This window comes from Myotis myotis, unplaced genomic scaffold (genome assembly GCF_014108235.1).
Source record: "Myotis myotis isolate mMyoMyo1 unplaced genomic scaffold, mMyoMyo1.p scaffold_m19_p_1, whole genome shotgun sequence".
Taxonomy (NCBI): domain Eukaryota; kingdom Metazoa; phylum Chordata; class Mammalia; order Chiroptera; family Vespertilionidae; genus Myotis; species Myotis myotis.
In genome coordinates, this window is record NW_023416313.1 from 141964535 (window position 1) to 141981832 (window position 17298).

At 41.7% G+C, this 17298-nt stretch overlaps 1 protein-coding gene across 2 annotated transcripts in view; it reads left to right on the forward strand.

Moving 5' to 3' along the window:
• PRKD1 (protein kinase D1) overlaps nucleotides 1-17298 on the forward strand; it is a 303270-nt gene that overhangs the window by 211197 nt on the left and 74775 nt on the right. For both annotated transcript variants that reach the window (XM_036354098.1, XM_036354107.1), the window contains exons 3-4: nucleotides 14252-14383; nucleotides 15491-15651. In XM_036354098.1, the coding sequence (XP_036209991.1) occupies nucleotides 14252-14383; nucleotides 15491-15651 (293 nt within the window). The remainder of the gene's footprint in view (nucleotides 1-14251; nucleotides 14384-15490; nucleotides 15652-17298) is intronic.

The following is a 17298-nucleotide window of genomic DNA, read 5'->3' on the forward strand; positions in this document are numbered from 1 at the left end:
TGTTCTTGGTAACATTTCCTTAAGTAGGACAAAAGTTGGTGATTTCAGTTATCAAGGTGGAATGTGATATAAGATCCAAAAATAAATATAGATAGGCCTGCACATGAGTGAGTTATGTCCCAAAATCCATTAATTTGAAAGCTAAATATTTAGGACACAGAAAGACTTTGTGATTGACAGAATATCAATATACAAATAACAATAATCCCAAACTACTGTACCAAAGCCCACTGGACCCATAGTTAACCAGGTTTCACCTCCTTCCTTATTTGCCATCCACATAGCTTCTTTGGTCAACTGCCCTTGCAAACCTTCCTCTCATTTTTTAATTGATTCTTTTCTTAATATTGCTGAGAAGTTTTAATATATTTCATACAGAGTCCTTTATTCAAGATGTCCTTTGCAAATGTTTATCCTAGAGTGTAACCTTTATCTTCATAATTTAGCAGGTTTTTCAAAGTCCAAAAGTATTTAATTTTCATAAAGCCTATGAATTTTTAAAATGAATTATATTTTTGGTATTTGTCTAGGAAATTTCTGCATAAATCACTGTCATAAACATATCCTTGGATAGATTTTCTCCTAGAAGTTTTATAGTTTAAGTTTTATATTAAAGTTCATGATCTGTTTTGAGTTAAGTTTTGCAAATGGTGCAAAAACATAATATTATTATTACATATGCATATTTGAAAAACTGTCTACCAATTACAGTGTAGTGCCAGTATGATACTGTTATTTTTATTTATTGTGTGGTTTGTTTGTTATTTTATCTTTTTATTGAATTTATTAGGGGGACATCCTATATAATAAAAGGGTAATATGCAAATTGACCCTAACATCAGAACGACAGGGAATGACTGGTCACTATGACACACACTGACCACCAGGGGGCAGACGCTTAATGCAGGAGCTGCCCCCTGGTGGTCAGTGTGCTCCCACAGGGGGAGCTCTGCTCAGCCACAAGCCAGGCTGATGGCTGCCAGCACAGCGGTGGTGGCAGGAGCCTATCCGCCTCCTCAGCAGAGCTAAGGATGTCCGACTACAGCTTAGGTCTGCTCCCCACTGGCAAGTGGACATCCCCTGAGGGCTCCCGGGCTGCTGGAAGGATGTCTGACTGCCAGCATAAGCCTGATCCCCCGGGGAGCAGGCCTAAGCCAGCAGGTGGACATCCTCCGAGGGGTCCCAGACTGTTAGAGGACACAGGCCGGGCAGAGGGACTCCCCCCCGAGTGTACACATTTTTGTGCACCGGGCCTCTAGTTGGTTAATAAAATTATATTGGTTTCAGGTGTGATGTTGTTGTTTTTTATTTTTTTATGGAAATAATTATGAAATTGCTCTTAGGGTTAGTAATTATGCCCATTTTTCAAAGAGGAAGGATACGAGGTACAGAGAGATCCTGAAGCCACTTTATCTCACTCTAAAATTCATATGTTGTCAGGTATAAAAGGAAGTTCTTTCCAAGAATAAAGTAATAGTGTTATGAATGGCCTGTACAGGTCACAAATAAACATTTCTTTCCACTTGTACCTCCTCCCTGGGGCTCTGGACCCAGATCTCTACTGCCCTCATCCCACAGGACCCTTGGCTTTAAGCCCTGGTGAATGGATAAGCTGCTGGGCGCTTGAAAGAATTCTACTGGTGAATTGATAAGCAAACCATGGCATATCAACCAAATGGAATATGACTCAGCAGTAAAAGGGAAGGAACTGCGGATGCACATACAACATGGATGAAATTCAAGTGCATTCTGCTGAAAGGAGCTAGAGTCAAAAGGCTGCATTAAACGGCAGGCTAGAAAAGGGATAGAAAGGAAATCCATGGTTGCCAGGGGACAAGGGTGAGGAAGGGATTATCTACACAGAAGCACAGGGGAATGTGGGAAGGGTTGATAAAATTGTTTCTTGTCTCTATTACAGCATTGGTTATACAACTGTATGTGTTTATTGAAAGTGTACCCAAAAAAAGGATAGATTTTACTACATGTAAGTTATACCTCAATAAACCTAACTACAAAGTATAAATTCCAGTTTTCAATTAATAAAACGCTTTCAGTCTGATGAACCAGAGTGGACCAATGTATCAGTCAGCCGTCAAAGGGAAACAGGGAGGCCCTTGGCAGCAAGTTCCCTTCTCTCTGTGCCTTGAGCAGCAGCCGGAACAGTTCCTGCAGCGCAGGTCCCTGGCCAGCAGGCGCTGTCCTTGAACTGTTGCCTCTTCTGAATTGGGAATACCCAGCTGATTTCACAGCTTTCAAGGACTGTGTTTTTCATGAATTTAATGTAAATGTCTGTTTTCATGAAAAGTACAGTGAGACTTAAAGAAACTTGAAGCAAAGCATAAAGGACCTCGGCCTCGTGTCTCTATGTGCAAATGTATTTGACAACAGTGATGCTGTTAGTCACCAGCAACCCTGCTGCCTATTAGAACATTTCAGTAAAACTGCACCTAGCCTTTGTCCACCAGCCTTTTGTAAGTAGTCCAAAGGGCAATTGGTATGCTGGTGCTCCTCATGTAAATGAGGTCATTATCCTTTTAAAGGTATAAAGTCTCCTATATGTGATGCAGCTTTCTAAGAAACAGACTTGACCTTTCCCTCCCTCTATTCAGGGTGCCTGCAGAGTCTGCACTCATTAGCTAGAATTTGACTCCATGACATTTTTACTTAATTTTCTTTTTCCTCTATATTGAACACATGGGGCAACCATTTATATTCTTTCTTGACTTGAGGTGCTCTCTAATCTCTTTCCAGCTGTGGCATTTGTCATTCAGTCACATCAGGATATGGCCACCATTCTTTCCCAATGGTAGTTCCTAACTGTTCATTGATTCGTTTTAGAGAAGGAACTAGACACAGTCCTGTGGACTTCGCTCCATTTAATTAATGCTAACCAGAACACTAGATAGAAAAGTAATTTCCTCTGGAGCGGAAATGTATTCTATAAGAAGTAGCAGCGAGAACAAATAATATTAGTTTTTAATGCCTTTAATTTTTATAAGTGCTGTGGATTGATAATACTTAAAATAGTATTTTCTTTTATTATTACTAATGGTGACAATAAAAATTAAAAAAAATAATCATAACTGGAATTCAAACTCAGGTCTTTTTATTACATACTGTTCATCATCATTATGCTGAGAAATTTTTTGTGATAATGATCACCAGTGTGCCAAGGACTGTGCTGTTTACTTTGTGTTCTCCGAGCCCCGCTAGGTGAGCTTCACCACGCCAGTTTAATAGAGAGGGACACTGAGGTCAGAGAGGTGACGTAGCTTTCCCACAGGCTCAAATTTGCTATGACCGGGATTAGAACCCAGTTATGCTCTGACCCTGTGTCCATGCCTTTCATAAGTACCCCCCCCCACACACACACACACAGCCTTTTAGAGGACTGAGACACTAGCAAGGACATCTCTGGAAAGCATTGCCAGACACTTCTTAAAATGTGATTGTGGAGCCTGAAGAAGAAGGTACCTGCTAAGAAGTGCTCTCAGTAGCTTAACTGGGCTCAAATTTAAAAAACAGAGCCTAGCCGTCATTTATAAACAGGGGCCTCTCACAGCAAACTGCACTTCAGGGAGAAGCCTGCACGGAACAGCACTGAACTGCCTGCCTGAACTGCGTTCCTGCCAACTGAGCCAGCTCTTATACAAGAGTTCGTGGAATTATATTTCAACCAGTAGGACTGAGGCTTTCCTGTCCAATCAGAGCTGTGCAGCTATATCCTTATCAGCATCTTCACCAGCCAATCAGAATGGCTTCATTCTGATCAATCTGGATAGTGCCTTTGGACCAATCAAATTGCAAGGATTTGAAATCCTCATTTGTTTTAGGATGGACCAATTAGGAATTAGGGGCAGGGATATATATATATATATATAATCTAATAAAAGAGAAACATGGTAATTAGCGTACAACTGCTACCCTTCCCATTGGCTAATCAGGGCAATATGCAAATTAACTGCCAGCCAAGATGGCGGCTGGCAGCCAGGCAGCCGGAAGTTAACATGAGGCTTGCTTGCTTCAGTGATGGAGGAAACCAACGTTCCCCGCCTGCCTTGCCGGTCTCTGAGCTTGCAGTTTGAAACATTGTAACAAATATAGAAGCTAAACAAAACCCCAGAAACCTGCTTTCAGCTAGCCGGGATCTCAGAGCTGGAGTTGATACAGTGTCTCGATTACAGAACCCAAACAAACCAGATACCTGCTTTCAGTAGCAGAGGCCTCAGAGCTGGAGCCAGAGCTAAAGCTGGCCCAGAATAAAGACAAAAAAGGAGCGCTTGGGAGCTTCGGTCACCCGCCAGCCTGAAAACAGCCCTCAGCCCCTCACCCAGACTGGCCAGGCACCCCAGTGGGGACCCCCACCCTGAAGGTTGTGTGACCAGCTGCAAACAACCATCATCCCCTCACCCAGGCTGGCCAGGCACCCCAGTGGGGACCCCCCACCCTGATCCAGGACATCCTTCAGGGCAAACCAGCTGGCCCCCACCCATGCACCAGGCCTCTGTCCTATATAGTAAAAGGGTAATATGCCTCCCGGCACTGGCATCAGCGTGACAGGGGGCAGCGCCCAAACCCCCTGATCGCCCTGTGGTTCTGTGTGTGACAGGGGGTGGGGCCACAACCTCCCTATCCGCCCTGCTCTGTTCGTGACAGGGGAAAGCGCCCCAACTCCCTGATTGGCCCTGCTCTGTGCCTGATAGGGGGGAGCTCCCCAACCCCCTGATCGCCCTGCGGCTCTGTGTGACAGGGTGCGGCACCCCAACCCCCTTATCGTCCCTGCTCTGTGTGTGACAGGGTGCGGCGCCCCAACCCCTCCCCACCCCCCACGGGCCCTGCTCTGTGTGTGACGGGGTAGAGCCATAACCTCCCCATCGGCCCTGCCCTGAGTGTGAGAGTGGCGGTGCCCTAACCCCCTGATCTGCCCTGCTCTGTGGGTGATAGAGGGTGGCGCCCCAAATCCCCCCCCCCACGGGCCCTGCTCTGTGTGTGATGGGGTAGAACCATAACCTCCCCATTGGCCCTGCCCTGAGTGTGACAGTGGCGGCACCCCAAACCCCTGATCTGCCCTGCTATGTGTGTGACAGGGGGCCGTGCCCCAACTCCCCTATCGGCCCTGCTCTGTGCTTGACAGGGTATGGAGCCCCAACCCCCCTGATGGGCCCTGCTCTGTGCATGACAGGGGGTGGCATCGCAACCTCCCAATCTGCCCTGCTCTGTGCATAACAGGGGGTGGTGCCCCAACTCCCCAATCAGCCCTGCTCTGAGCCCGACCAGGGGCTGCACCTAGGGATTGGGCCTGCCCTCTGCCACCCGGGAGCAGGCCTAAGCCAGCAGGTTGTTATCTCCCGAGGGGTCCCAGACTGGGAGAGGGCACAGGCCGGGCTGAGGGACCCCCCCCCCCCCCCCGAGTGCACGAATTTTTGTGCACTGGGCCTCTAGTATATATATAAAACCCTAAGCGACCAGTCCACTGTTTGACCAGTCACTATGATGTACACTGACCACCAGGGGCAGACACTCAATGCAGGAGCTGCCTCCTGGTGGTCAGTGCGCTCCCACAGTGGGAGTGCCACTCAGTTGACGGGCGCCAGACGCCGGGCTCACTGCTGGCGAGTGCTGCTGCAGCAGCAAGCTTCTCCCACCTCCGCGGCAGTGCTACAGAGCCGTGATGGGAGGCACAGCGCAGCACCTGGCCCAGGCTTGGGCTCCTCCTAGGCCGCCTGCATCTTTGCACACTTCTACCTCAGGGATCGGGCCGAAACCAGCAGTCCAATATCCCCCAAGGGGTCCCTGTTTGTGAGAGGGCACAGGGCAGGCTAAGGGACCCCACCCACGGTGCATGAATCCATGCACCGGGCCTCTAGTTTGTCTATAATTAAACCAGCTCCCCTCTGGCTGGGGTAGTGCACTTTCCCTTTGCACTGAAAAGTAAAGACATCATTTCCTTGGCTGGAGCTGAAACACCAAAGATGTAATCCCAAAGATGTCTAGCCAGAGCAGAGCTAACCAGCCCAGAGCAGAAGGAGCAGTCTATCCAGAGAGAGGCCTAGTCCCAGGACCGCCTGGCCCTCGGCCCACCGAACTGCTTGCTGTTTTCACAGCTGTGCTGTATATTACAGTTGAGCTGTTTGTACTGAATAAAGTTTCCTTTGTTTCTCTTTTGAATTTGAAGTGCTATATACAGGTTATTAGGATTTAATAAAATGTAGAACCATAGAAAAGCAATATGCATTTTAAAGGTTTACTTGTTCAACCAAGAACATTAGTTGATCACTTAATATATGCACATATACTCAGAGAAAGCACTATCTCTATTCTCTAGCAATTTTTAATGTCAGATGTAACAGATAAAGGAGTGAAGGGTGGCAGTATAGAGTGATGCGTTTTATGATACAAGTGTGACCAGGAGCCTGTGAGAACAGAGAAGAAGTCAATGGACAGCACGTGGGGTGGGCCTATTACAGAAGGCTTCCCAGTGCAGGTGATACTGAGCCGAGTTGCTAGATGGGTAAGAGTTAGCTAACTGAGAAGTGGCTACCTGTCAAACAGAAGGCAGGTTTTGTGTCAAAGACAGGACACGTTACCTCAGTAATGGCCAGAACAAAGAAACATGTATGTTGAGAACAATGTTCTTGGCTGATTTCTCAGTATGGAGACGGATGGAATAAAGTAATCCAATTTTCTAGCTCTCTCCTTTATTTACATAGATTTCATCTTGTGTCTCTTTCGTCCTTGCAGTACCTTCCTGTCAGGTGGCATTGCTGCTGCTGCTGCAGCAGTTGTTCTGTTGTAGCCATAGAGCCCATTGCCACGGAGGGAAGCAAAGGATGGCACAAATTTTAACTGTAGTTTCCTGAGATCAGGTCCTAAAGGACTTGTTGAGCAGGATTTAGCTCAACCATCAAAACTCCTGCTGTCCTAGTTACTAGGAGAATAAAGGGAAGAAGAAGAAGGGTCTTTTTCTTTCTGAGCAGGAATGAATACATGTGAACTACTTAATCTATACTAATAAAAGGGTAATATGTTAATTAGACCAGACATCTTCTGGACATCCTACCGGACATCTGTCCGGATAAAGCCATGGTGGCGGGGGCTGAGGCAGAGGAGGTTAAGGGTGATCAGGCCGGCAGGGGAGAGCAGTTAGGGGGATTAAGCTGGCAGGGGAGAGCAGTTAGGGGGATCAGGCAGCAGGGGAGAGCAGTTAGGAGTGACCAGGCTGGCAGGGGAGAGCAGTTAGGAGTGACCAGGCTGGCAGGGGAGAGCAGTTAGGGTGATCAGGTCAGCAGGCAGAGAGGTTAGGGGCAATCAGGCAGGCAGGCAGGCAGGTGAGCGGTTAGGAGCCAGCAGTCCTGGGTTTCGAGAGGGATGTCCTACTGCCAGTTTAGGCCCTATCCCACAGGGCATCCCCTGAGGGGTCCCTGATTGGAAAGGGTGAGGTACCTTCCCCCCCTACCCCCCACACGAATTCCGTGCACCAGCCTCTCGTTTCATAATAAAACATGAGGCTTGTCACCTGTATGTCTGGAATCTAACAATGCATAGAGGTATCTCCTTGAATGTTAGTAATTATATTCTAAATACCTGGAATTATGAAACATAATTAGCTTTCTGTGACCTCCCATATGTAACAGTTATAAATAATCCTATTTTAACTATGCAAAATAAAAGAGACTTATGCAACTTTATGACAAGTCAACCTGTAGTGCCTGCGGCACGGCCATGCTAAGGAATCTTTCCCATCTGAGTTCTTCCTTCACTTTGAAGATTTCTAAACTCCTCCTACTTTCTAACATCATTTTTCCTCCACAGATTTGATAAGCACTCACTTCTGTTTCCTTCTAGTTTTTCTATGACTTGGTTTTTTATTTTAACGTTTTACTCTCAGGTACAAAACATGTATATTTTTATAAGTATACAAATTGAATTTTCCTCAAATAGCTAGTTACTTCTAATTGTTAATCATTCATTAAATAATTTTTCCTTGATAAATTGATTTTTGGTTTCTCTTCTATCGTATTTTAAATTCATACAGAGTGCATTTCTGTGTTATCAATTCTTTCTTGTGGATTAGGAGTGTATTCCACAAAGAATACATGAGTCCTCATTTTTTATTCATTTGGGCCTATTAAAAATAGTTTAGTTAAAGTCTTTAGTTAATCTTTCTTCAGTCATCCTGGATTTGTAGAGTTCACTTCCTTCTTGAGTATATTCTTTTTTTTTTTAAGTTTGAAGACAGTTTGCTTTTAGAAAAGGTAGAAAACAAAAGTGCAATTGACTAGTTCAGCTTTTTCTGTTTTTTCAGCATTAAACTGTACTTTTCCATGGTCCAGGCCTATCTTTGTGTCATTCTTTCCGCATGGAACACAGCAAAAGGCCCTTTGTTCTGTTTCAGTTTTTTAAAACTTCAGTTTTTTCCTTCTCTTGCCTTCCCGGGTGGCTCTCCCTGGCCAAGCCACTGATGGCCGTCCTCTGCCCCTGTGTTGCTGGGTCTGCAGTTGGTGTGGTCTTTCTCCAGAGGCCCTACCCCATCAGAGAGTTTCCTGAGCAGTTACATCCGTTTCTGTACCTACCAAACCCCCTTTCTTCCTAATTAGGGTAACTTGTAATTGTGCTATCAGTCTGGCTTGTGAGATCTTTATTCCTCTTGGAGCCATATTTTTTAATAGTCTCTGGCCATGCACTTATTATTATAAAATATTTTCCCAGAACTTTCTGAACTTGTCTAATCAACATATCTAACTACTTTTTATGTTTTTTCCTATTAGCTGCTGTAATCTCTGGGATGATATATTCACAGACTCCCAAGTTCCCATTATTGCACTTTACTAACATTTTTCTGGTCAGATGTGAGTTAAAAAGAGAAATTCCCCCTTTTTCCCCCCTCCAGCCATCCAAAAGAGGCTATGGTAATTGTGTCAACAAGAATTGAATGTTCTCATTGCTGGGGAGGTGTCTCCAGGTATAACACAATAAGAAATGTGTGTTTAATTGGAACAGTAGTTGCATGATGGGAGAATCTGGTACAAAAGGGGCTTGAAGAGGCTGAGACCAAAGGACAAACAGAAATGGCCAGCCTCATGGTGTAGATGTGTGTGCATGGGAGGTGATGGAGCGGGGTAGACACGTGCAGGCTTAATTTTATAAGTACTGCCTCACATCTGGGCCACAATAGCATGGAGGTGATCTGTGGTCATCTCTCAGTTATCTGCATCATGAACATTCTTGCTAACTCTCTTAAAAGTAAACAAAAGACAATGAAGTGTCAAGAATAGTTATAATTACAAAGAAATATGTAGACAATCCTATAAATTATCAATAATTCAATAAAATCAGACCTTATAAAAATGTTTCCTCTATTCTTTTTTTAAAATCTTCATCCAATGATATATTTTTATGGGTTTTTAGAGTGAGAGGGAGAAGGAGAGGGAGAGGGAGAGGGGGAGAGGAAGACAGAGAGAGAGAGAGAGAGAGAGAGAGAGAGAGAGAGAGAGAGAGAAACATCAATTGGTTGTCTTCCAATCATGTCCCAACCAGTAACGAACCCATAACCTAGGTATGTGCCCTAACTGGGAATCGAACCCGCAGCCTTTTGGTGCATGGGACTATGCTCCAACCAACTGAGCCACCCAGCCAGGGTATGTCCTCTTTTCTTTATTTCATTCTCTGCCTTTCAAAATATGTTCATCCTTCAAGAATCTGTTCCAGGCAGTCTCAGCCCCCTTTCTTTTGTGTTTCTATCCCTGCATTCTTTATTAATTATTCATGGGTCGTTCTCATTTTGACTTTGAATCCTTAACAACAGATACTACTCATTTTTCTATTTCTGACCTACACTACATTACCTAGTAGGTTCTAGATGTATTAATAGCATATAGCATAAATTAACTATGATGCTTGAAGGTATTAAGACTGCTTGGTTCACATGAGCTGATTTAAAAAAGAGACATGAAAATATCTTAATTTTAAATGCTTGCTTTTGGAACTATGACAACCAGTTAGAAGTTACAAAGGAGTATTTGGGACTCATAAAAAACACTTTCTAATAATTTGAAGTATCTCTGCTATGTGTGTGTATGGGTGAATGGCAAGATGCTAACTGGAGATGGTTAGGATGTTTCTCATCCAGAACACTTTAAAACAGGTGAGTATGTGTGTTTATGTTGGGAGAGTGATATCCAGAAGCTATTTTCAATATTCCAAAGGCTGAGGGAAAAACAAACTTGTCCCAACAAATCTTCACAGCTTTTAAAAACTCCCCAGTGTCTTGCTTTTGGCCAGACTTACTGACTGAATGTGGTGACAATGGTTATCATGTAAATATAAGCTCCAATTGGCTGTAGTTCTGCATTAAAGTTAATTTTTATAAAAATTTAAACAACTAGTTATTGTTACTAACTCCAATTTGGATGGGGAAGGATTTCAAAAAAATGAAATCTATGCAGAAAGCATATTAATTTTTATCATTTTTTATCATGACCTGAATGAATTTAATTCTGTACATTATTTCATAGGCTCCTCTCCCAAGTAGTTTTTGCATTTCTGAGATAAGGGTGCATCTTACAATGATGGTGTATATTATTAATTACAGTTTTTTGTTAATCTTTCCAAGTGTCTTATAAAATAAAGATGTAGTTTGTTATTCATAGTGTTTCAATGGTCAGAGAAATATCAGAGTGGCAGAGAGAGTTTGTATGGTATAGGTGTCAGGACTATTTGACTCAAGATTCTATGTTACCTTGGGCAGCTTCTTAATTTCTCTGAGACTCAGTTTTCTCATTTATAAAATGGAAATAATAATATGTACCTCATAGATTCCTTGTAAAAAATTGAGACGATATTTGCAATATGTTAAACTTTTATTTTTTATTATATCCGTCCCAACTTGTTATTGCCAGAAAGAGTTAATGTTACTCCCTAATTGCCAAAATTACCAGTAAAAAAATTGCTGAAAATCTTGGAAAATCTGACATGTTTTTATTTTATTATGCAAATAATTTTGACCCCCAGAAGTTATTTATTTTGCTTTGGAAGCCTCATTTCATGTGTACTGCTAACCAAACGCTTTATTCCACTTTGTGCAACAATTTATAATGAACCTTAAAAGAACTACTGATTATCTTAGAGTTTTTGGCTCAATTACCTATTTCAAATGTTCATCGACTAAGGAAAGCACGTCATTTTCTCCTCTCCTGCACTCTGGAGTATAACAATAGGCTGTGAATAGAGCAAATCAGAGAAACACAAATACCAGTATAAGGGGCCCATTGTGTTCAGTTTGTAGCTCTGTCATATGGTTTTAATTTAGGTCGACTGATTGATTATAACAGACTGACAGATAGCACATTGTTCATCTCTTGGAATCTCTAGACACTTAAATATTCTTATTCTTATCTGTCCATTTGGATTCCAAAACTTAAGTGAAATGGAATTATAGCATTCACTTTGTTTTCCTGTGCTAAGTGATTATCTCTGAAGTGCAATTTTGTGATTAGGTGAGATGGCATGCATACACCCAGCTATGCTGCTTCCCTGGGGTGCAGAACAAGTACATTCATAATGAATGGAGGTTGTGCTTTGATTTCAAATGGATGTAGAACCTCACCACACTTGGTAGTTTTATTTTTTAAATGTAATTAATTATTTTAACATTAACAAGAAAATATTAAAATTGAACTTTAGAAAATGGCATTTAAACATAAGTCAAGGGTGCTAACAGCTTATGAATGTTAATCCCTTTCAAAAAGCAAATAAACGTACTTACCTGACATAAATTTGGAGGGGGGATTTACTGAAAATCTTCAGTTTCATGATTTATATTCTTCCTGATTAATTTAGAAAACTATCTATATGCAACTTGGTATTAGTATTGTCAAATTCTAATGTGTCTTATTTTGAAAAAATACAGTAATTATTCAACTACTTGTCATAGTTGTTTGGTCCTTGAGGGGGTGGGGGTGAGGATGGAGAAGCCAGGAATTAATGGTTGGCATAAAATATTTTCTTTAACTATTTTCTTTGATGTTATAAAAGCAAATTTTGTCCTTGAGTATGTGAGGCCGACTTTAAAGTGGATTTAGCATTCCCAAATTTAGACACATTTTGATCAAATCACAAAAGGTGCCCAGACAGTACAGAGGTTAGGATTCCACGTGGACAAGGCTGGGCACGGTTATGTGGGTATAGTAACCTTGATCAGCTCCATCTTCCACACTTAACTCTCCTATCATAGTGTTCAGTATACAGTCAGTGCTTAATGAGTCTTAGTTGCTCCTGTTATTATTTCCTTTATCTTTCCAATTGCGTAAAAATTATAACTTGAATAAGTTGATAGGTGATTTTCAATAATACAGCACATTAATTTGGGGTAAAGTACTTTTATTCAAGGTTCAAGGAAAAGCCAACCCATTACAATTTTAATCTTCTATTATGGTCCCATTATATGTCCTGTGAACCGTCAATAATATTCTTTCTGGTAGAACCGATTTACCTGCCCTGATGGATGTGAAACCTTCAAACTTGTTCCCTTAATTGTGGATACCTATATAGCAGAGATGAATTGCCTGCTTTTTCATCCTTCACTCTGTCACACCTTGCAGACCTGAGTTAGCAGGTATTTTATAAATGTACCCAGTGATTACCCTACAGCCTGCCATCCAGGCACCAGCAGGACAACTGCAAATGTTTATTCCCCACATCATGTGGCCATTGGATATAATTCTGCCGCCAGCGTTGGGGAAGATAAGATGTACCACAGATAATACTGAAAAGAACAGTATATTGGGCCCAAACACCTGTGGGTTGTAGTCCTATTTCTCTTTAATATCTATGTAGCTTATGTAGCTTCTTTGAACCTTAGAAGTTACTTTATAATTACTGTGGGCTTCTTTTGTTTGTTTGTTTTGTTTGTTTGTCTTTCCTGCTAGTCTGGTAGGCTCTGCGAAGATGTCTTACTTCTCTTTACATGTTTGTCCCAGGTCTTGTCCCATTGGAAGCCTTGAAGGTGCTTAACAAATGTAAATTGAAAAAGTAAGGCAAGAGGACAGACAAGAGGAAGAGAGAGGCATAGAAGGATATATTTAAGGCCTAAAATCTCCCCCAAATTCTCTTTGAATAAAAACCTATGAAATCAAGTGCACATGGGTCTGTCCTAACATTAATGGACGTTTAAAGCGTAAGGGCCTGGGGAAGTCACCGTCAGTCAGACCTTCTCTTGGAGCCTGAGAAACGGAGGCAGGCTCGACCTCAGGCTCCATGGGCAAATAGGCAACGGCAGAGCTTCATCCATCTCTTCTCACCCCAGGCCGCATCTCTGCACTGTACTGAGCAGTCTCCACATCAGGCTATGTGTGCAAAGAGGTCTAAAAGCTACGCCCTTACCCATTAGAATTTGGGGAAAAGAGGTTGTCTTTCACTTTCAATTCTTTATATCTACTTCTTGACTTGAACAACAACAAAATGCATCAGCCATTTTTATAACATCATAAAATATGTAGAAAAACATACTTAAAAAATAATTTTAGTATTCTGCATGAGTACTATAGAGAATAAATTCCAATAAGCAAGGGAAAAAAAAGGCCTACAGGATGAATATCATTTGCTACAGTTTATTTCTCAAAGAATGGACTGGAATTCACCTGAGTGTGTATTAAACTCTCTGTTTGGCTTATTGTTGAGGAGGCTACTTGCTTATGTTTAGCTCAGGATTTAAATGCCAACCTATAGTGCCTAAGAGCTCAAATAACTGTCTCCCCAGGAAAGGCTGCTCAGATTTCTTCTCTCTTCCAATTGGGCCCCACTCCTCTCATGTACCCATTCGGGTCATATTCCATTATACTACCTTCTGATCTAAATTCATCATAATTTTTCTTTTCATTAATATTTCTGAATCCCTTTCTGGTTCATTTACGGAAAAGCAAAAGCAAGATGTTTTTAATAACATCAGGTATTTGTACATCGAGTTGAGCTATCCTTTCATTCATGCTTTCTGCCAGCATTTTGGCTGTTCTCAAAGTGGCCTGCGACTGGCAAGCAGGAAGAGAAGAGCGAGAGTTGCTTTGGCACCATTTGTAAAACTGTGGTTGGAAAGAATGGAGTCTCATGGCTAAAAGCCAAGCCAGGTTGCAACTTATCTTTCCTTAACATTGCCGGGAGAGTTCTAGCTCTACTTTATATTCATTATCTTGCATACTAATTACCTCCAGATCAAGATATCCATTCAACTCATTTTCCAACTTTGCTATTTTTACAGCTTCTGCCACCTTTGAAGACTTTCAGATCCGTCCCCACTCTCTCTTCGTGCATTCGTACAGAGCTCCCGCTTTCTGTGACCACTGTGGGGAGATGCTGTGGGGGCTGGTCCGTCAAGGCCTCAAATGTGAAGGTAAGGTATTCCTTCCCCAACCGAGTGGAACACTGGCTGGTGTTATCTGCCTATGTTGTGCCATCTACAACAATGTCTTCTTCCCCTCAGATGTCTCCCAGGGACTTGGGGGTGCATGAATTCTTCTGTTCATTCCTTTACACTGCCAATCTTTAACATATTTGCTCTGATCTAGGAAGCCCTATTCTCACATATTTTCCCTATACTGTATGCGCATGTTTCTTTTGTGTTGGTTATTTTGGCAACAGACAAAAAATAAACTTGGCATCTTAATTCAGATCTTGGAATAGTAGACATTCGATAAGTGTTTGTTGAAGTGAGCAGATATTCAGGAAGTTCATCAAACCATCCCAGGTCATTCTGCTATTGAGTGGCGGATTCCAGCTTGTATACCAGTATCATAGTTTTATCATCCTCTGTGGAAAAACCCCTTGAACCTTTGGAGCCAGGATTAAAATCAATGTAGTTCAGAATTTGTGCTGTTTTGTGATTAATTTCCCTATGTGTCCACTCACATTAGAACTTGTGGCAGCTGAAAATGGCTCAGTTAATCTCTTCGGAGCTTTATTGCTGGATCCTTCAAAGCCAAAATCCATTATATCAGAGGACATTTCAAAAAAATGGTAATCACAATAGTTGCTGAGCTCATTCAATAAAATCAGAATTCAGCCGAAACCGGTTTGGCTCAGTGGATAGAGCGTCAGCCTGCGGACTGAAAGGTCCCAGGTTCGATTCCGGTCAAGGACATGTACCTGGGTTGCGGGTATATCAACCCGCAACCCAGGTACATGTCCTTAGGAGATGTGCAGGAGGCAGCTGATCGATGTTTCTCTCTCATTGATGTTTCTAACTCTCTATCTCTCTCCCTTCCTCTCTGTAAAAAATCAATAAAGTATATTTAAAAAAAAAATCAGAATTCAAAACCCAGATTACTTACAGATTGGGAAAATAAATCAGAAAAAGCGCAAAAGAAAATGTGAATTTCCAAGTAGCCCCCAGAGAAATGGAAGCAGTACTATTGTAAAAAAAATTCAAAATTTACAACTGAAACTAGCATAGCTTTTATTTTATGGTTGAACAAAAGCCATTTTTATTTTCTTTTTCCAGGATGTGGTCTGAATTACCATAAGAGATGTGCATTTAAAATCCCCAACAACTGCAGTGGCGTGAGGCGGAGAAGACTCTCCAATGTTTCCCTCACTGGGCTCAGCACGGTCCGCACAGTGTCTGCTGAGCTGTCCGCCAGTGTCCCGGATGAGCCCCTTCTGGTAGGGTCTTCTGTTCATCCACTCCCCCTTCATGTGAGAAATCTGTGGGACAAAGTGACAGCAGTGTCAGCCAAGACAGTGCCCTCCCTGCAAGGGAGGACACAGCCCGGGTGTAAATGTTTCACTGGGGCCTGTGCTGTCGATTGCTCAAGGCTTCATCACATATCCAACAGCTTTGAGTTTGCTTTTATCTGTGAGTTTACAAAATGTGTGAGGTTTCACTGTGGTCACAGGGCCAGAGCAGCACAAACTGATGTGTGAATTTTACAAAACATAAGTTTGTCAAAATTTGGAAAATAGAGATGAGCGATGTTTTTCTCTGAAGATTATTAAAGTCCTTTGTGGCATAGCTGGATATTTATTCGGGGAGAAAATTTGAAATGTTCTCTTAATGCAGGGGTGGGGGATGTCCAGCCCGTGGGCCATAGAAGGCCCTCGAAATCATTTGGTCTGACCCTGCCAAGGCATTATGTATTAGTTAATTAAAGGTTGACCAAAGATAGCAGGCTAATTTCTAAGTTGATAATTTTGGATGGCCGTGATTGATGCTATAAATATCCAAATGGCCCTTGGCAGAAAAAATGTTCCCCACCCATATCTTAATGGCAATATGAAAGTATTTAATTGCATGGCATTACTAGCATACATTCCAGTGTATGGTCGGAATGACACTATTGACAAATGCTGTGAGAAAAATAGCACTCAATACATTAAAGCATTCCATTAGCTCTAAAATATATAATTCATTGACATGGCTTAAATATTATTCTTTAGGAAAATTACATTTGATTTTTCAAACATTGAAAACAAAATAAAAATTGTGGTAATGATGTGAATTATTTAAAATAAGAATGTTTTTTTCTGAAATTAGCTAATCGTGTTAGCCTTTAAATTTCCCGTATCTATTCTATTCCCCAATGGATTTTACAAAGAACTCTTTATAATCTAGCTGTTGTAAAATTTAATTAAAGAAAACAATAAAAAATTACTACAGCTTTTAGGTTAAATAAATCCTTCTTGGAGTGGAGAGTGGTGATACAGATTTAAGATACCTAAAAAGTTTTATTAATTAGCTTTTTGTTTGAAACATATTTTATTGTGATCTCTATATCACTTTAATTTGTTATAGCTTAAACCAGACATATAACTCAATTGAATGCTCATTTTGATAATTAAGCAAATTTCATACTCTGTTTTGGGAGAAAGCAGGTACTAAATTCCACCAATAGCTGGAAGAATGTATTATATTTGGTAACATTTGGAATGTATGTGTGTGACTATATATTGTTCCATAAACTTATATTAATTGGAAATAGTGATGTTCTTACAGAAAGGTGCTTAAATCAAAAGCTACTTACTTTTTTTTAAATCCTCACCCAAGTGTATATTTTTATTGATTTGAGAGATAGAGGAAGGAAAAGAGAGAAACATTGATGTGAAAGAGAAACATCAATTGGTTGCCTCTCACACATGCCCCCAAACAGGGATCGAACCCACAACCTTTTGGTGTACAGGATGATGCTCCAACCAACTAAGCCACCTGGCCAGGGCAAAAGGTATTTATTTTTCCAAATAACTCTTCATGTCACCTTCCCAACTCTGAAGTTCCTTGATTTAGTGTGAATTTTTATAAGTTGTGATTTTTAC